The sequence below is a fragment of the Tachyglossus aculeatus genome, chromosome 22, assembly GCF_015852505.1.
Source record: "Tachyglossus aculeatus isolate mTacAcu1 chromosome 22, mTacAcu1.pri, whole genome shotgun sequence".
NCBI classification, from domain to species: Eukaryota; Metazoa; Chordata; class Mammalia; order Monotremata; family Tachyglossidae; genus Tachyglossus; species Tachyglossus aculeatus.
The window spans coordinates 42,382,708-42,403,722 of record NC_052087.1 but is presented as its reverse complement, the minus strand read 5'-3'; the positions used below and the strand labels follow the sequence as shown (position 1 = coordinate 42,403,722).

Sequence of the window (21,015 nt, the reverse complement as noted above, 5' to 3'; positions counted from 1 at the left end):
CCCGCCCGAGGAGCCGGGCATAAAGTGTTTTACGTGATGGGAAGTAAGAGTTCTAGATATTAAGAGAATTAAACAGAAGTCACTTCCTAAAGGGGTTTTCTGAACCCGATCTTCATTTTCTCACTACGTCAACTACCAGCTTCTCCTACATTATGTCAGAAATGGTCGCTCCAACTGGTCCTCTTGCTTAGCCCACGGAGATTCCGGATGGGGAATTAAACTTTGGTCAATTGGTAACTTCGCTAGGATGTTGAAAATCCCAAGAGGGAAATGACTCAGTCGAGGGGCCAGGATAGAACGGGGACCAACCAAGGGGGATTATTACTGGGAAGGGGCGACGCTGATCCCAGCAAAGGACTCCGGTTCCTCCTTGAAGCCTTTGGCTCCATTGGGGTCCGAGGATCAGGTCCCCCTTTCCAGAGCCTCCCCTGGAAGACCCCTCCCTGAAGACCAGGCCTGTCTTCCGCACGCTCGCTCCACGCACGGCCCACCGCTGGCTTCCGGGAAATTTTAATTCCCGATGGCGTTGGCGAGGAGGTGCTGGATGGGTGTCCGGGCCGGGTTTCCCTGACCTCTCTACACTGAAACAATCCCTGGATGAACCCTGAGCATGGAAGCCGGCGGGGAGGAGCAATCATCCGAGTCCGGTCAAAGAATTCGGGAAGAGAGACAATCCTTGGAAAGGAGACAGAGAGGCCCAGGGGACTTACTGAGCCACACTGACCAGACAACACGGTGTCCCGACAGAAGAAGCGAAGCCCTCACAGGTCGCAACATCCTCCCTCCCACGCCTGACTGGATTACTCTGAGTATAGAAACCTAGAGGCGGCCGGAAGACAGTCCTGAAGCGCATCCGTCAAGGTGAGTCGGGAGTGGCTGTCACGTCAACTCTCAGCTTTCCAAGAAGCTGGAACCCCCTTAGACCGTAAGCTCCTACCGGGCGGGGACCGTGCTTTTCCTTCTGGCGTACCCTTCCAAGTGCTTAGTACAGTGCTCCGGCCACAGAAGGCTCTCAGCAAACACCCCTGATAGATCGGGAGCCTCTGTCGGCCTTATTTATCAGGGCCGACGCTAGTCGGAATCTGTTTGGTTTAAACTAGAGAGCTCTCCCATTCCAAAACAGAGAAAGAAAAGGCAACGAATATGTGGCTTTGTAACAGGAGGAAAGAGTCCACAGGGTGAGCGTTACGGGGGAGTCTAGATGGCCGGCAGACATCAAGGCAAGTACAAATAGCCGGATGGCTACGAGCGGGACGGACGGGGAAAGGATGGGGTTATTATTCCCATGGGTCAAGGCCTCAAAGCCACCACTGACCAAGGGTGTCCCAGGCAGTGTCTTGCAGCAGACTTGTCGTTTCTTTTAAGATGAGCGGAGAAATGTCCTTTGATTTTTCCGTCCTGGAGAGTCGCCGGCGGTGATTGCAGAGAGAGTCGGGATGGGGGAGGCCGCCAAGCCAAAGCCCCAAAATCTCGTGAAATCTCCCCAAATTCGCTTTCCGGGCTGCAGCCTCCAGCCCCGGCTGGGTGAGCTCCGTGGTTCTGGTCATTTAAGCCCTTAGGGAAGCAGCGTGACCTGGGGAAAAGAGCCCGGGCCCAGGAGGCAGAGGACATGGGTTCTAATCCCAGCCCCGCCACGTGGCTGCTGTGTGACCTTGGGCAAGTCGCTTCACTTCTCTGGGCTTCAGTCCCTCATCTGTAAAACGGGGATTAGGACTGTGAGTCCCAGGTGGGACAGGGACTGTGCCCGACCTGATTACCTTGTACCTGCCCTGATCAATCGTATTTATTGAGTGCTTACTGTGGGCACAGCACTGTACTAAGCACTTGGGAGAGTTCAATTATAACAGACACGTCCCCTGCCCACAACAAGCTTACAGTGCATAGAACGAACGGTGCTTGGCACAAAGTAAGCGCTTAACAAATACCACAATTACTACAATTATCACACCTGAAAGGGTCTTTTCAGGACCGAGGGTGCCAAAGGGGAGATGACCACACATTCGGGTAGCCCCTGGTGACCAGAGGCCTGAATCATCTCCGCTCGACTTGGACTTCTCCTGGTTTCAGAACCCCCATCCCTCTCCAAAGGGAAGACGGAGGATACGAAGTGGGAATCGGGTCCCAGTGGTGGTCAGGAGGGCACTCTGATGTGCCGCCACTTCTGAGATCCCGAAGCACCGGGAGCTGACCGGTCCAGGAGGCGAGAATCCTGGCCAGACACCCACCGCAGAAGGAGCAGCTGGGGAATGAGGAAAGACCCCACCGGTTGGAACCCAAAGTGAGTTGGGGGAAGAAAGAGAGGTTGTTAGCTCTCTCCAGCCCTGCCTCTCCCAGGAAACGCTGCAAACCTTTGTCATTCCTCTGAGGTGGACTTGCAGGAGAGCAGAGAGGGGCGTTTTTTTCTCGGAAGTGGCCCAGGTTCAGTGACTGGCCCTGAGGGGCACAAGAGAACAAGGTGGGGAAGGGTCACCCACAAGGCCTGTCACCCACTGTCCTGGTCACCTCCTCCGATGGCTTGCCACACTCTGTAGGAACTCTGTAGGAAGCCCATCAGATTGTCTTGCGGGAGAGCAACTCGTAAACAGCACGAGGTGGAGAGAGCGGGCCGGAGTATTTCAATCTTAAGTACCTCTACGGAAAATCACATCCATTGTCCAAAACAACCTCTACCCTGTCACCCAAGGCAGGCAAAGCTGAGCTCGACCGTTGACCACAACTGATCTCATCCCAAACCGAGGAGAATTTGCCATCTCTCCCGGGATTTCGGTCAGATGCTGGAGCAGACGAGGGAACTCTGGAAAGGGCGCAGTCGGCAGAAAGCTGATGGACCCCGAGGAGGAGTCGGTTCCCTGAAGTCTCTGTGTCGTTCCCGGCATTCATATCAGGGGCAAAACGGCCCCCCACCACAAAAATAAAAGCGGAAGAGGGACAAGCGCTTTGTATGCTGCTGTGCCCATGGTAAGCGCTCAATAAATACAATTAAAAGAATGAATGACCATCTTTGGGTATCCTGGACCTGTAATATGGAAACTACCACATGCCAGTTGCTCTCTTCCCCTTCTAAACTCACACATAGACACACACACGCACACACACACGTGAGCGTGCACAGCGTTACACACGCTCATGCCTCACATGCACATTCGGAGGTTGGACACGTCATGCCTTGGGCCCCCGTGGTTGAGCGGCCGGCTCCCTCTAAAAGGCCGAATTCGCCGGGGGCGTCGGAATGGCTGCCCACCTCTGATGGAGGCAGGTTCTGGAAGGGGAGAACAGGATTGTACCAACCGCAATCTGCTACAATGGAGAGGGAGAACTTTATCCCCCTCGTTTTAGGACACCAGTGGCACCATTAGAGAGGGGCACAGAGCTCGGCTAGGGCATGGCCTCTCATTTGCCAGCTTTCCAGCAGGGCTAGGCAAGAGGCTGGGAAGCAGGGGTGGAGAGAACTGCTACCCCCCAACCGGGGGCACCTACCCTGTTCTCTTTCACCTCTCTCCCTCTCTCCCTCACAACCCCCCACACAGTCGCCCACCCCGTCATCAGTGTCCTTTGTTTTGGTGATCCGCTCTTGGAGGGCTCCGGGCTGTCACACCTGAGGAAAACTGTTCCCCAGCCGAAATGACATCCTCTTGGCTCTCTCGCTCTCCTGGAAAGAAGGGAAGCACGAGGTTAGGGCTAACGGGAGGAGCGTGCGGCTAGAATTTGTTTTCTGGGGGAAAGGTCTACCCGCAGCGTTTCGCTGAGGGTGCTGGTTTTCCGGGCTCTGCTCCCCAGGAGCCCTGGAGCCTGTTTTATGGGGCGGGCCGGCATGCAAAGCCTCCAGCGGAGACGGTCCAGAGAACTGGCTTGAGGGGAGCTCCCGTGGGCCCCGACGAGTCGGGAGAAACCCCTCTTGGCCCTGGGGGAGAACTGGGGATCAATCAACCAAATTGTATTTCTTGGGCGCTTACTGGATGTGGGGCACTGGATTAAGCCCTTGGGAAAGTCCAATAGAACAGAGTCGGTAGATACGTTCCCCGCCCGCGATGAGCTTCCAGTCTAGAGGGAAGAAAGAGGGGTCCCGGCCGGAGTCATTTCCCTGGAAGCTCCGGGCTAGGGCCTGGAAGGTGCCGAGACTATCTGGCCCCCACCCCCCTTCAAACATTGAATCGTAATAATAATAAGGAGGGTATTAAGCTCTTACTATGTGCCAAGCACCATTCTAAGCGCTGAGGTTGCCAGGTGGGAGGTGGCTGTGACCCCACAGGTGGCTGGAAGTGGGCTGAGGGTGCGGCCGAGGGCCTCGGATGTCCCCGTGGCAGCCGCCGGGCCCAGGGCCCGAGCCGTCTGCGCCCAACCCCTCCGTGGAGACCCTTACGGCCTGGCGGCGTCTCCTCTTGGGCTGGACGCTCTCCTGCCCGTACGCCGGCCACTGGAACGGCCGAGGAGCTCCTCGCTCCAAATCCTCCGAGTCGGAATCTTCCTGCAGGGGCAGAGCAAACAGCTTCTCGGGGTAGATTTCCTTCAGCCAGCCCTCGAAGAACACCTCCAGGCAGCGGCCGGCCTCGGCCACCTCCGAATCTGGCTGGAAGGGGCGAATTTTTTAAAAAAATTAATAATAGTAATAATATTTGTCAAGCACTTACTATGAGTCAAACACTGTACTAAGCACTGGGGTCAATACAGGGTAATCAGGTCAAACATAGTGACTGTGCCTCTTAGGGCTCACGGTTAAGTAGGAGGGAGAGCAGGTATTAAATCCACATTGTACAGATGAAGAAACTGAGGCACAGAGAAGCCAAATGACTTGCCCAAGGTCACAGCAGAAAGGTAATAACAATACTTGTTAATCAATCAATCGTATTTATTGAGTGCTTACTGTGTGCAGAGCACTGTACTAAGCACTTGGGAAGTACAAGTTGGCAACACATGGAGGCAGTCCCTACCCAACAGTGGGCTCACAGTCTAAAAGGGGGAGACAGAGAACAAAACCAAACATACCAACAAAATAAAATAAATAGAATAGATATGTACAAGTAAAATAAATAGAGTAATAAATATGTACAAACATATATACAAGCACCTACTATATGACAAGCACTGTACTAAGTGCTGGGATAAATACAAGGTTGAACCCAGTGTCTTTCCCTCGTGGGAGGGTGAACAGATATTGAGTCCACATTTCACAGATGAGGAAACTGAGGCCCAGAGAAGCTAAGCGATATACGCAAGGTCCCTCAGCAGACGTGTGGCAGAGGCGGGGTTCGAACTCAGGTCCTCAGACCCCCAGGCCCAAGCTTTTCCCACTAGGCCCAGCTGCTGGGTGCGTGGGATGAGGGGAGGCCTCGTCGGAGCCGGGGGAACGGGCCGTGCAGGGACTCACGTAATTAAACTTGGCGCAGTTCCAGAACATGAGCCGCACGTCGGCCACTACTTCCTCCGGAGAGGAGTAGTGGGCGATGTCCTTCTTCTGGAGCTTTCTCCGGATAATGGACAGGTCCATCGGCCGTTTGATGATCTGGTAGTAATGCCGAGCCTGCGGGGGAGCGGGGAGGAGGGGGAGAGGGCAGGGTGGGGCCCGGGGAGGTGATTACAAAGCTGCTAAAATCCCACCTCCTCCAGGAAGCACTCCCCAATTAATTCCCAATGCCCCAAATCGTATCCTATCCACCCAAACAGCATCTCCTCACTATTCTATAATAATAACTATGGTATTTGTTAAGCCCTTACTATGTGCCAAGCACTGTTCTAAGCACCGGGGTAGATACAAGGCAATCAGATTGTCCCACGTGGGGCTCACAGTCTTAATCCCCATTTTACAGATAAGGCAACTGAGGCACAGAGAAGTGAAGTCACTTGCCCAAAGTCACACAGCTGACAACTGGCGGGGTTGGGATTAGAACCCGCGACCTCTGATTCCCAAGCCTGTGCTCTTTCCACTAAGCCACACTGATTCCATTTTATGTTCAATGATTTAACCTGATCCTTTATCCTGGCATATTCGCCCAGCTGTTTCGGGTTTTCCGCTCTCAAGAGCTGTACATTGTTTCGTAGGCCCGCCTCACCCATTAATAATTACGGTATTTGTTCAGTGCTTGCTCGGTGCCAAGCACTGCGACAAACACTGATGAAGCACAAGATAATCAAATAGGGCACGGACGCTTTTGCACCCAGGGTTCACAATCTAAGAAGGGGGAATTGTAGTGGTCGTCGCATTTATTAAGCACTTACTGCGTGCAGGGCGCTACTACTATTACTAATAATGATGGTATTTGTTAAGTGTTTACTATGTGCCAGGCACTGTACTAAATGCTGGGGTGGATACAAGTAAATCGCGTTGGACGCAGTTCCGGTCCCACCTGGGGCTCACAATCTTAACCCCATTTTACAGATGAGGCCACTGAGGCCCGGGGGAGCAAAGTGATGGAAAGCTTCCCACTTATCGATCGTGCCCCACCCCTGGGGTAAGGAGTTTTCCGGCGTGCCAGCGCCACTGAGGGATGTCTGAAGGAAGCCGAACCAACCGTCCATAGAGGAAGAACTTATCCCCGTGGCGACGAGGCCCTGAGAGGGCAGAACTTACCAGGGGGCTGACGGGCTCGTGGAACGGGAGGCTGAGGCTGCTGCAGCACAGAGACAGTACCAGCTTTTCGCATTTCTGCAAAGACCAAAATCAGCCGTGTGACTCTAGACTGTAGCTCATCGTGGACAGGGAATGGGTCAGTTATATTGTTACAATGTAATAATAATAATAATGGTATTTGGTAAGCACTTACTAGATGCGAAGCACCGTTCTAGGTGCTGGGGGGATACAAGGTGATCAGGTTGTCCCACATGGGGCTCACAATCTTAATCCCCATTCAGATGAGGCAATTGAGGCACAGAGAAGTGAGGTTGGGTAGGGACCGTCTCTATATGTTGCCAGCTTGTACTTCCCAAGCACTTGGTACAGTGCTCTGCACATAGTAAGCGCTCAATAAATACGATTGAATGAATGAATGAATGAATGAAGTGACTGCCCAGAGTCACACAGCTGACAGGTGGCAGAACTGGGATTAGAACCCATGACCTCTGACTCCCAAGTCCGGGCTCTTTCCACTTAGCCATGCTGCTTCTCTAATAATAATAAAAATAATAATAATGATGATGATGATCATCATCATCATCAATCATGTTTATTGAGCGCTTACTGTGTGCAGAGCACTGTACTAAGCACTTGGGAAGTACAAATTGGCAACATATAGAGACAGTCCCTACCCAACAGTGGGCTCACAGTCTAAAAGGGGAAGACAGAGAACAAAACCAAACATACTAACAAAATAAAATAAATAGAATAGATATGTACAAGTAAAATAAATAAATAGAGTAATAAATATGTACAAACATATATACATATATACAGGTGCTGAGGGGAAGGGAAGGAGGTAAGATGGGGGGATGCAGAGGGGGACGAGGGGGAGAGGAAGGAAGGGGCTCAGTCTGGGAAGGCCTCCTGGAGGAGGTGAGCTCTTAGGAGGACCTTGAAGGAAGAGAGCTAGCATGATAATGGCATTTATTAAGCACTTACTATGTGCAAAGCACTGTTCTAAACACTGGGGAGGTTACAAGGTGATCAGGTTGTCCCACAGGGGGCTCACAGTCCTAACCCCCATTTTACAGATGAGGTAACTTGAGGCACAGAGTAAGTGACTTGCCCAAAGTCACACAGATGACAATTGGCAGAGTCGGAATTTGACCCCATGACCTCTGACTCCAAAGCCCGTGCTCTTTCCACTGAACCACGCTGTCTTAACACTTAGTACAGCACACTGCACACAGTGAGCGCTCAATAAATACAATTGATTGACTGACTTGTTGGGCAGGGAAGAGGGTGGGAGAGGGGAATGCTGCAATACACCTGGAGATCGGGAAATCTTGGTCCAAGCCCTTGCCTTGCTTTTAAAAAAATGGTATTTGTTAAGCACTTACTATGTGCTAGGCACTGTATAACTCCTGGGGTAGATACAAGAAAATCAGATTAGATCCAGTCCATGTCCCACCTGGGGCTTACAATCTTAATGCCCATTGTACAGATGAGCTAACTGAGGCACAGAGAAGAAAAGTGACTCGGTGGAGCCAGGATTAGAACCCAGATCCTACTGATTTCCAGGCCTGCACTCTATCCACCGGGCCACGCTGCTTCCATTGTATTATACTCTCCCAAGCGCTCAGTATGGTGCTCTACACACAGTAAGCACTCAAAATCAGCACTTAGAACAGTGCTCAGTGCTTAGAACAGTGTTTCGCACATAGTAAGCGCTTAATAAATTCCATCAAAAAAGTAAAACATAAATAAATACCACTTACTGATTGATTGAGAAAGTAGTGACCTAGTGGATAGAGTATGGGTCTGAGAGTCTAATCCCATCTCTGCCACTTGTCCGCTGTGTGAACCTGGGCAAGTCACTTCACTTCAATGGGCTTCAGTTACCCCATTTGTAAAATGGTGATTAACACTTTGAATCCCATAGGGGACATGGATTATATCCAACCTGTTTAACTTGCATCTACCCCAGCACTTATTAGAGTGCCTGGCAAAAATACCATTAAAAAGAAAAATCAAGGCAAAGAACTCTGATAAAACTAAACCACCCTAATTCACCAGTAGGCCACGGCCCCTGACCCTGAACTAACAGTATGGGAACCCAGGGCCACAGAGACAAAAACTTGCTCTTCCCCTCCCAGAACAGTCGTCACCACCATAGCAGGCAACAGAGACGACAAGGAGGGGTCTTTTCATGGTATTTCTTAAGCACTTACTATGTGCCAGGGACTGGACTAAGCGCTACGGTAGATACAATAATAATGATGACATTTGTTAAGCGCTTACCATGTGTAGAGCACTGTTCTAAGCTCTGGGGAGGATACAAGGTGATCAGGTTGTCCCCTGTGGGGCTCACAGTCGTCATCCCCATTTGACAGATGAGGGAACTGAGGCCCAGAGAAGTGAAGTGACTTGCCCCAAATCACACAGCTGACAAGTGGCGGAGCCGGGATTAGAACCCATGACCTCTGACTCCAAAGTCCGGGCTCTTTCCACTGAGCCAGACTGCTTAATCGGGTTGTATGTAGTCCCTGTTCCACATGGTGCTCACAGTCTTAATCCCCATTTCGTGGATGAGGGAACTGAAGCCCGGAGAAGTAAAGTGACTTACCCAAGGTGACACAACGGGCAAGTGGTGGAACCGGGATTAAAACCTGGATTCTCTGACACCCAGGCCCGTGCCCTTTCCACTAGGCCACACTGCTTCTGAGCCTCCCCCAAAGATAAGGGAGGTGGCGGGGTGCGGGGGCCATGGGAGGCAGGGGAGAGAGGGATGCCCACCTTCTGGTCGTAGTCGTTCAGGCCCCGCAGGGTCCCGTCCTGGTGGGCGGCGCGGCTGTAGCGGGTGTTGTCACAGTCGTACTCCACCTCGGGCCTGGTCAGGTTGCGGCAGAGGGCACATACCCACTCCCCCCTGGGGGGTAGAGCGGCTCCGCTCAGACCCCCACAGCCCCCCACCCCATCCCGACCCACCTCCGGCTCCCCTCTGGCCCAGCGCCCCGCTTCCTGGACTTCCTCTCCACCCGGGGGGATCCGGAGGGGGTGGCTTAGGTGGGCATGTCCAATGCGGGAGGGGTCCGGGCACTCAGATAGGGGACACCGGCACCTGGTGCTGTGGAGATTTTCATCAGGGACCATGGGGCGATGTTTGTAGAAAACCAGAGAGCGCCAGGTTCTCAGCTGCTTCAACCCAGGTCTCTGGGGCAGCAGATGGCAAGTCCCCGGGTTGGGAGAAGCCTTTACCCCAGGACCGGGCTGGGGTTGAGCAGGGGCAGGATAGGGGCCAGGTCGGGCTTGGGCAGGGGCAGGGAAGTGCCCTGGCTTCGCACTGGGAAGCTGAGCAGGGCCTGGGCTGGGGCAGGGCCAAGCTGGAGTTGGACCAGAGCCAGGCCGGGACTGGGCAGGGGCCTGGCAATGCCCCGTACTCACACCGGGAAGCTGAGCTGGAGCCGGGCAGGGCCCGGGATTCACACCGAGAAGCCCGGGCCGGCTCGGGAATGGGGCCGGAGCTCGGGCAAGCCGGGTCTGGGGTGAAGCAGGGGCCGGGCAGTGCCCTGGCCGGACTCACACTGGGAAGCTGAGCAGGGCCGGCACGTGGCAGGAGAGGTGGTACACTTTGGGGCAGTGGTCACAGCAGAGCAGCTCCCCGCCGTTGAGGCAGACAGCGCAGAAGTCCTCGTTCTCGATGGGGTCGGACTCCTGGTCCAGGGGCGGCCTCTTGCCCCCGGGGTTCCCGGGGCCGAGCCTGGGTTCCCCGGGGTATACGTCCTCGAACCCGGGGGGCCTCTGCCCGCCGAAGAGACCCGTCAGGACCTTCCTCTCTTCGGAATCATCGGGCTGGGGTTTCACGGGCTCTGGTCCACTGTCTTGGTTGACCTGGGGAGAGGAGTCGAGAGCAAAGAGTCACACAGTGCAGGGGGCGGCTCGGGCGCCGGGGGAAGAGTGAAGAGACTCCGGGGAACTCAAGGTCTCTAGGCCTGGAATTTACAAGGCTCGCAGGAAAAATAGCATGGCCTAGTGGAAAGCGCTTGGGCCTGGGAGACAGAAGGACCTGGATTCTAGTTTAGAGAAGCAGCGTGGCTCAGTAGAAAGAGCCCGGGCTTTGGAATCAGAGGTCATGGGTTCTAATCCCAGCTCCGCCACTTGTCAGCTGTGTGACTTTGGGAAAGTCACTTCACTTCTCTGTTCCTCAGTTACCTCATCTGGAAAATGGGGATGAAGACTGTAAGCCCCACGTGGGACAACCTGATCACCTTGTAACCTCCCCAGCACTTAGAACAGTGCTTTGCACATAGTAAGTGCTTAATAAATGCCATTATTATTATTATTATTATAAGGTGCGGAGGGATGGGGCCTAATGCGCCGGTGGAGGGGGTGGATTTTGAGAGGAGGCAGGAGATCTCACTGAGTCAGCCAGACATGTCCCCCAGGCCAAAAGTGTGACCCAGGCTGGCTGGACAGTAGCTGGACATAATAATAATAATAATAATGATGGTATTTGTTAAGGGCTTACTATGTGCAAAGCACTGTTCTATGCGCTGGACATCTGGCCTCTGTGAAGGATCACTGAGTCAGCCAGACATTCCCCCCACACCAGAGTGTCCTCTGTACCCCCAGTCAACGCTTCCCCCACCCGACCTTGTTTACTTGTTTTGATGCCTGTCTCCCCCCTTCTAGATTGTGAGCCCATGGTCGGCAGGGATTGTCTCTTTCTGTTGCTGAATTGTACTTTCCAAGTGCTTAATACAGTGCTCTGCACACAGTAAGCCCTCAAGAAACACAATAGAATGAATGCTTTTTTAAAATTATGGCATTGTTAAGTGCTTACTCTGTGCCAGGCACCATATTAAGTGCTGGGACAGATACAAGCTAATCAGGTTGAACACAATCCACGTCCCACGTGGGGCTCACAGTTTTAATCCCTATTTTCCAGATGAGGTAACTGAGGCCCAGAGAAGTGAAGTGACTTACCCAGTATCACACAGAAGGCAAGTGGTGGAACCGGAATTAGAACGTGTCTACTTGTTTTGATGCCTGTCTACTTGTTTTGTTTTGTTGTCTGTCACCCGCTTCTAGACTGTGAGCCCGTTGTTGGGTAGGGATTGTCTCTATCTGTTGCTGAACTGTACTTCCCAAGCGCTTAGTACAGTGCTCAGCACACAGTAAGCGCTCAATAAATGCGATTGAGTGAATGAATGAACCCAGGTCCTCTGATTCCCAGACCCGTACTCTCTCCACTAGGCCAAGCTTCATCTCTCTTGATTGCCGTATAGACTGGAAGTGATTGTGGGCAGGGAACGTATCTACCAACTCTGTGGTATTGGACTCTCCCAAGGGCTTAGTAATAATAATAATAATAAGGATGATAATGATGGCATTTGTTAAGTGTCTACTATGTGCCAAGCACTGTTCTAAGCACTGGGGGGATACAAGGTAATCAGGTTGTCCCTCATGGGGCACGCAGTCTTAATCCCCGTTTGACAGATGAGGTAACCGAGGCCCAGAGAAGTGAAGTGACTTGTCCAAAGTCACACAGCTGACGAGTGGCGGAGCTGAGATGAGAACCCACGACTTCTGACTCCCAAGCCGGGGCTCTTTCCTCTGAGCCATGCGGCTTGCTCCGCACACAGTAAGCACTCAGTAATTACATCACAACACCGCAAACATTTCTTAGTGCAGCGGAATCTCATCGCGAGGTGAGCTTATAAAAAATGGGAGTAAAAGCTACAACTTTTGTCCTGGCTACAACAAGCAGCGTGGCTCAGCGGACAGAACACGGACTTTGGAGTCAGAGATAATGGGTTCAAATCCCGGCTCCGCCAATTGTCAGCTGTGTGACTTTGGACAAGGCACTTAACTTCTCTGGGCTTCAGTTACCTCATCTGTAAAATGGGGATTAAGACTGGGAGCCCCCCGTGGAACGACCTGATCACCTTGTGACATCCCCAGCGCTTAGAACAGTGCTTTGCACATAGTAAGCGCTTAATAAATGCCATTATCATCATCATCATCGTTACTTGATTGATTGATTGATTCTCCACTCCAAGAGAGAGGGAAGGAGGAGGGAGGAGGGAGGTTGTGGCTACCCCACCCCAGAGACCCTAGGTTGTCAAGGGGGAGAAGCAGCTTCCCCAACCTCCACTGCTCAATGTGAGGAGTGGGCCCTCGGTCTGGAGGGGGTCCCTGGGCAGTCAAAAGGGTGGCGATGTGTGAAAAGGTCAAAGGGCAGCAAGATCATCATCTTTATGCCCCGCAGATAACTGGTGGGTGACTGGGCGTGACATGAAATCGATAAACGTTGGGTTCAATGACACTCTTGACTACTTCCCTTTGTGGCAGTGGGCCCTGAAGGGGCAGAGTTTGGTCAAAGAAACAGTGGCATCAAGCCACGCTGCCCAACGGGGTTGTTCGTCGCCGGGCCAGGTGGGACAGGGAAGTTAGTAAAGAGTGACAAGAGCTCTTTTTATGTTCCATTTTCTTTCATTCAATCGTAATTACTGAGTGCTCACTGTGCAGGGAAGTAGCGTGGCTCAGAGGAAAGAGCCCGGGCTTTGGAGTCAGAGGTCATGGGTTCAAATCCCCGGTCTGCCACTCGTCAGCTGTGTGACTTTGGGCAAGTCACTTCACTTCTCTGCGCCTCACTTACCTCATCTGGAAAATGGGGATGAAGACTGTGAGCCCCCCGTGGGACAACCTGATCACCTTGTAACCTCCCCAAAGGACTGGATGGCATAAGATGAGGATACTGAGGCCCAGAGAAGTGACATGACTTTCCCGAGGTCACCCAGGAGACTGAGAGCTCACCTACTCCAGGAGGCCTTCCCGGACTGAGCCCCTTCTTCCTCTCCCCCTCGTCCTCCTCTCCATTCCCCCGCATCTTACCTCCTTCCCTTCCCCACAGCACCTGTATATATGTTTATACGTTTGTACATATTTTTTACTCTATTTATTTATTTATTTTACTTGTACATATCTATTCTGTTTATTTTATTTTGTTAGTATGTTTGGTTTTGTTCTCTGTCTCCCCCTTTTAGACTGTGAGCCCACTGTTGGGTAGGGACCGTCTCTATATGTTGCCAACTTGTACTTCCCAAGCGCTTAGTACAGTGCTCTGCACACAGTAAGTGCTCAATAAATACAATTGATGATGATGATGCTCTGCACATAGTAAGCGCTTAACAAAAGCCATCATTATTATTATTATTATTACAATGTAACAATAAATAGACACATTCCCCACCCATAACAAGCTTACACTCCGAGAAGGGGAGATCCCTCCAGCCCTGTGAGATAGATTGAGGCAGGTGTTATTATCCTCACTTGACAGGTAAGGAAACTGAGGCTCAGGGAGGCTAAGTGAATTTCCCAGCGGGCCAGGGGCAGAACGGGAACTAGAACCCGGGTCCACAGCAGCAGGAAGGAGAGGGAAGATGAGGGGAGATGAGGGTTTACCTTGATGGCCATGGTGGAGGACTGAGCGCCGCACTCAATGATCAGCAGAAACGTTCCATCCTGCTGCCCGTTCTGGGGCTGCAATTTGAAGACGGGCAGCTCTCCTGACGGGGCGGCGGCGGAACAGATTTTCAGCCGCTCCAGGCGCACGTAAGGGACTTTCAGCTCCTTGGCATAAGCCCTGAAATAATAATAACAACAATCATAACAACTCATGAGAATAATTAAGGTACTTACTATGTGCCAAGCACTGTTCTAAAGACAAGGATAGATAAAGTTGGAAAGCCCCCTCCTCCAGGAGGCCTTCGCCAATTCATTTTTCTTCTCCCCAAGTCATAGCCTCCCTGCGGCACTTTGGCTCCACTTCTGGAGCCACAACTAAGCCTTGTCCTCCCAGACTGAGCCCCCTCCTTCCTCTCCTCCTCCTCCCCCTCCCCACAGCACCTGTATATATGTACATATGTTCGTACATATTTATTACTCTATTTTAATAATAATAATAATAATGGCATTTATTAAGCGCTTACTATGTGCAAAGCACTGTTCTAAGAGCTGGGGAGGTTACAAGGTGATCAGGTTGTCCCACATGGGGCTCACAGTCTTAATCCCCATTTTACAGATGAGGTAACTGAGGCACCGAGAAGTAGACTTGCCCAAAGCCACAGTCCCCGTCCCACATGGGGCTCATGCTCTCAATCCACGTTTTAAAGATAATAATAATAATACTAATGGCATTTGTTAAGCGCTTACTATGTGCAGAGCACTGTTCTAAGCGTTGGGGGGGATACATGGTGATCAAGTTCACTCTTGTTTATTGAGCGCTTACTGTGTGCCGAGCACTGTACTAAGTGCTTGGAAAGTACTATTCAGCAACAGAGAGACATATGGGATGCAGAGCTTGAATTCCCTTTTCACAGATAAGGTCACTGAGGCCCAGAGAAGTTGATCACATCTCCGGGCCTCGGTGACCTCATCACAGTAATGAATTGAATGAATGAATGAATATGGGACACGGACTGTGTCCAACCTGATTATATTGCATACACCCCAGTGCTTAGTACAATGCCTGACACACGTCACGCTTAACAAATATCATTAAAATAATGCCAGAGCTGGGATTAGAACCCAGGTCCTCTGATTCCCAGCCCCGTGAGCACTTCACTAGGCCAGGCTACTTCTCCATCTAACATCCCCACCCCCTGGGGCCAAATCATTTTGGCTGCGGGGCTTTGCCAGAGATCCAGGGATCAGCCCGGGCTCCGGGGGAGAGGCTGGGGAATCAATCAATCAGTCAGTGCTATTTATTGAGCTCTTCCTATTTGCAGAGCACCCACCCAGAGCAGTTCACTCTGACTTGCAGCTGGTACCCTTCTCCCTGCCTGGGACTCCCTCCCATTCACAGGCCTCCCCATCAACAACGTCCTTTGGAAAGCCCCCTCCTCCAGGAGGCCTTCGCCAATTCATTTTTCTTCTCCCCAAGTCATAGCCTCCCTGCGGCACTTTGGCTCCACTTCAGGAGCCACAACTAAGCCTCGTCCTCCCAGACTGAGCCCCCTCCTTCCTCTCCTCCTCCTCCCCCTCCCCACAGCACCTGTATATATGTATATATGTTCGTACATATTTATTACTCTATTTTAATAATAATAATAATGGGATTTATTAAGCGCTTACTATGTGCAAAGCACTGTTCTAAGAGCTGGGGAGGTTACAAGGTGATCAGGTTGTCCCACATGGGGCTCACAGTCTTAATCCCCATTTTACAGATGAGGTAACTGAGGCACCGAGAAGTAGACTTGCCCAAAGTCACACGGCTGACAAGTGGCGGAGCTGTCATATTTATTCTATTTATTTTATTTTGTTAATATGTTTGGTTCTGTCGTCTGTCTCCCCCTTCTAGACTGTGGGCACGCTGTTGGGAAGGGACCGTCTCTATATGTTGCCAACTTGTACTTCCCAAGCGCTTAGTACAGTGCTCTGCACACAGTAAGCGCTCAGTAAATATGATTGAATGAATGAACTAAGCGATGCGGCGTAATGGTTAGAGCACGGCCCGGAAGTCGGAAGGTCCCGGGTTCTAATCCCAGCGCTGCCGTTCATCTGCTGGGTGACCTTGGGTAAGTCGCTCTGGGCCTCGGTTACCACATCTGTAAAGTGGGGATTGAGACTACGAGCCCCATATGGAACACGAACTATGTAAAACCTGATCAATTTAGTGCTTCGTACAGTGCCTGGCATATAGTAAACACTTAACAAATACCATAAAAAAGAGAGCCACACAGTGTGGCCTAGTGGATAAAGTGCAGGACTTGGAGCCAGAGGACTTAGGTTCTAATCCTGGCTCTGCCAGTTACCTGCTGGGTGACCTTGGTCAAGTCACTTAACTTCTCTTTGCCTCGGTTTCCTTAACTGCAAAATGGGGATTCAATACGTGTTCTCTCTCCTACTTAGACGGTGGACCCCATGTGCAAGGACTGCATCTGGCCTAGTTAACATGCAGCTACCTCAGCACTTAGAACAGTGCTTGACACATAGTCAGCGCTCAATCAATCAATCCTATTTATTGAGCCCTTACTGTGTGCACCGCACTGAACTAAGCACTTGGGAGAGTACAATATAACAGAGTTGACTGATATGTTCCCTGCCTACAACAAACTTAACAAATATAATTAAAAACCCAGACGTAACACTTCTGTAAATATAGATTTACTGTGTTCTGAGTACTTTTTCACCCACATAACCACCTTTCCATTCTCTTTTCCCTTCTATCTATAATGATTTGGTGTCTGTCTGATTGTCTTCTGCTTTGCTGGGTACCCTTAAGCTCCTTATGGACAAGGAATATTGTCATTCAACCCTACTGTAATAATAATAATAATAATAATAATAGTATCTATTAAGCACTTACCTACCACTTGCCAAGCACTGTTCTAAGCGCTGGAGTAGATACGAAGTAAGCAGTTTGTCCCTTATGGGGCTGCCAGTCAATCCCCATTTCACAGGTGAGGTAACTGAGGCCCAGATAAGTTAGATAGCTTGCCCAAAGTCACACAGCAAAATAGTGGCGGAGCCGGGATTAGAACCCACGACCTCTACTGTTTTCTCCCAAGGGCCTAGTACAGTGCTCAGCATATTGTAAGTGCTCAATAATAATAATAATAATGGCATTTATTAAGCGCTTACTATGTGCAAAGCACTGTTCTAAGCGCTGGGGTAGTTACAAGGTGATCAGGTTGTCTCACAGGGGGCTCACAGTCTTCATCCCCATTTTGCAGATGAGGTAACTAAGGCACAGAGAAGTGAAGTGACTTGCCCGGTCACACAGCTGACAATTGGCAGAGTCGGGATTTGAACCCATGACCTCTGGCTCCCAAGCCCATGCTCTTTCCACTGAGCCATGCTGCTTCTCAATAATAATGGTATTTGCTAAGTGCTCGCTATGTGCCAAGCACTGTTCTAAGCAATGGGGGGGGGGAATACAAGGTCATCAGGTTGTCCCACGTGGGGCTCACAAGTCTTAATCCCCATTTTACAGATGAGGGAACTAAGGTACAGAGAAGTGAAGTGACTTGCCTAAAGCCACACAGCTGACAATTGGTGGAGTCGGCATTTGAACCCACGACCTCTGACTCCAAAGCCCGGGCTCCTTCCATTGATCCAAGCTGCTTCTCTCAATATATACCAGGTATTGATTGATAATGTCCTCTCCCAAGTGCTAAGTACAGTGCTCTACACACAAGAAGCACTCAATAAATGATTGACTGCCTTGAGGGTTAGGAATCACTCACTCATTCATTCATTCAATCCTATTTATTGAGCGCTTACTGTGAGCAAATCATAGTACCAAGTGTTCAGAAGAGTACTGTAGAACAATAAAACAGACACATTCCCCGCCCACAGTGAGCTTACCATCTAAAGGGGGAGACAGGCACTAATAAAAATAAATAAATTACAGGTATATACGTAAATGCTGTGGGGCTGAGAGGGGGGATGAATAAAGGGAGCAAGTCAGGGTGATGCAGAAGGGAGTGGAAGAAGAGGAAAGGAGGGCTTAGTCGGGGAAGGCTTCCTGGAGGAGGTGGGCCTTCAATAAGGCTTTGAAGGATCGGGGGAGAGTGTTTTCTTATTATTGTACTCTCCCAAGCTCCTCACTGGTTGACTGGGAGACGGGGGTGGGGGCTATCATACTGTCTAGACTGTGAGCCCACTGTTGGGTAGGGACTGTCTCTCTAAGTTGCCAACTTGTACTTCCCAAGCGCTTAGTACAGTGCTCTGCACACAGTAAGCGCTCAATAAATACGATTGATTGATTGATTGATTGTTAGAAACCCCCTGCCACCGCATCCTCCCACCAAGCCCACTCCCCCAAAAGCGCTGTTTGAGCGGCCGGAGAAAGTGCTGTCATCCACACCTCTTCTTGGGGAAAGTGGCCCCTTCCAGTCACAATAAGCGCTTAGTGCGGTGTTCTGCACACAGTAAGCACTCAATAAATACGATTGAATGAATAAATGAATGAAAAAGACGAATTCCCGGCAGCCCTGGCTGGACCCTACCCAAACTCCCGGGAGCTTTTTCTTCCATTTCTCCCGGTTAAGGAGTCTGAGAGCCTGACAGGAGAGGCTCTTTCAGTGCTATCGGCAATGAGCTTTCCCATTCTGAGAATTATAGAAAATGCCACAGCCATAAAGCGTTCCGCGATCACAGGACTCGGAGCAGGCTGGCCAGCCAGTTTTATTTAAGTCACCTGGAATTATCATCATCATCATCATCAATCGTATTTATTGAGCGCTTACTATGTGCAGAGCACTGTACTAAGCGCTTGGGAAGTACAAATTGGCAACATATAGAGACAGTCCCTACCCAACAGTGGGCTCACAGTCTAAAAGACTGTGGAATTATCCGGGAAAGGGCAAATTTCTTTCCTATTTGTGCGACTCACTGAGGGCTTCAAATGCCAACTTTTCATCTTGAGCCCAGGGATGGAGAACAGGCAGGATGTCTGGGAGCAGAGATTTATGGGAGTAAACGCTTCCAGAAATAATATAAAGATGCAGCCCCACTTCTGAGGCTTTTTCTTTAAATGGCATTTTTAAAGAGCTTACTATGTGCCAGGCACTATACTCATGGCTTAGAACAGAGCATGACACATAGTAAGCGCTTAACAAATGCCATTATTATTATCATTATTATTATTATTATTATTATTATTATGCTGGTAGATACATGTTACTCAGGTTGGACATTGTCCATATTCCATATGGGGCTGACAATGTCAATCCCCATTTTACAGATGAGGTAACTGAGGCCCAGAGAAATGAAGTGACTTGCCCGAGTTCACACAGCAGACACGTGTGCCTTTTAGACTGTGAGCCCACTGTTGGGTAGGGACTGTCTTCATATGTTGCTAACTTGTACTTCCCAAGCGCTTAGTACAGTGCTCTGCACACAGTAAGCACTCAATAAATATGATTGATTGATTGATTGATGTGACAGAGACAGGATTAGAACACAGGTCCTTCTGACTTCCAGACATGTGGTCTACCCACCCACTATGCTGCTTCTCGAGGCTTCGTCAAGAATAGTAACAATTATTATCATAATTGTGGTATGTGTTAAGCACCGAGCCGTGTATAAGAGAAGCAGTGTGGCTCAGTGGAAAGAGCCCGGGCTTTGGAGTCAGAGGTCATGGGTTCAAATCCCGGCTCTGCCAATTGTCAGCTGTGTGGCTTTGGGCAAGTCACTTCACTTCTCTGGGCCTCAGTTACCCCATCTGTAAAATGGGGATGAAGACTGCGAGCCCCACGGGGGACAACCTGGTCAACTTGTATCCTCCCCAGCGCTTAGAACAGTGCTTTGCACATAGTAAGCACTTAACAAATGCCATCATTATTATTATTGAGAAGCAGCGTGGCTCAGTGGAAAGAGTGCAGGCTTGGGAGTCAGAGGTCATGGGTTCGAATCCCAGCTCCGCCACTTGTCAGCTGTGTGACCTTGGGCTAGCCATTTAACTTCTCTGTGCCTCAGTTACCTCATCTGTAAAATGGGAATTAAGACTGTGAGCCCTACGTGGGACAACCTGATCACCTTGTATCCCCCCAGCACTTAGAACAGTGCTTCTCACATAGTAAGCACTTAACAAATGCCATCATTAGTATTAAATACCACAATTATTATTATTCATTCATTCATTCAATTGTATTTATTGAGCGCTTACTGTGTGCAGAGCACTGTACTAAGCGCTTGGGAAGTACAAGTTGGCAACATATAGAAATGGTCCCTACCCAACAACAGGCTCACAGTCTAGGAGGGCCTGGGTTCTAATTCCAGCTCTGCCACTTGTCTGCTGTGTGTCTTTGGACAAGTCACTTCACTTCTCTGGGCCTCAGTCACCTCATCTGTAAAACGTGGATTAAATCCGCGAGCCCCTCAAGGGACCCGGATTGCGTCCAACCTTGTTTCTACCCAGCGCTTAGTTCAGTGCCTGGCTCTTAGTAGGCGCTTAACAAATCCCAGTTAAAAAAATTAAAAAGTCCTGGAGAATAGGCCCAGGCCTCTGGTGATAGAGGGAGTTGTTTTACCTGATGCTCTGATTTCTCTTGGGGTCGATGTCAAATGATTCCTGCTCAGCTTTCCCGCAATCTAGGAGAAAAGGGAACAGAGGGAATTTATGGTGGCAATTCTGGAGAACCGTACCTCGTTCTCGCCCGTCCCGCCATCGACCCCCGGCCCACGTCATCCCCCGGGCCCAGAATGCCCTCCCTCTGCCCATCCGCCAAGCTAGCTCTCTTCCTCCCTTCAAGGCCCTACTGAGAGCTCACCACCTCCAGGAGGCCTTCCCAGACTGAGCCCCTTCCTTCCCCTCCCCCTCTCCATCCCCCCATCTTACCTCCTTCCCTTCCCCACAGCACCTGTATATATGTTTGTACATATTTATTACTCTATTTATTTTACTTGTACATATCTATTCTATTGATTTTATTTTGTTAGTATGTTTGGTTTTG

General features: G+C 50.5%; 1 protein-coding gene across 1 annotated transcript in view; it reads right to left on the bottom strand.

Moving 5' to 3' along the window:
- Positions 1-2,500: 2,500 nt before the first annotated feature.
- TRIM66 (tripartite motif containing 66) overlaps positions 2,501-21,015 on the bottom strand; it is a 139,145-nt gene continuing 120,630 nt past the window's right edge. Inside the window, exons 13-20 of the mRNA XM_038764337.1 lie at positions 20,593-20,653; positions 14,018-14,198; positions 10,134-10,441; positions 9,347-9,479; positions 6,566-6,640; positions 5,366-5,518; positions 4,361-4,567; positions 2,501-3,649 (exon numbers count right to left, since the gene is read on the bottom strand). Coding sequence (XP_038620265.1) covers positions 3,590-3,649; positions 4,361-4,567; positions 5,366-5,518; positions 6,566-6,640; positions 9,347-9,479; positions 10,134-10,441; positions 14,018-14,198; positions 20,593-20,653 — 1,178 coding nt within the window. The 3' untranslated portion in view covers positions 2,501-3,589. The remainder of the gene's footprint in view (positions 3,650-4,360; positions 4,568-5,365; positions 5,519-6,565; positions 6,641-9,346; positions 9,480-10,133; positions 10,442-14,017; positions 14,199-20,592; positions 20,654-21,015) is intronic.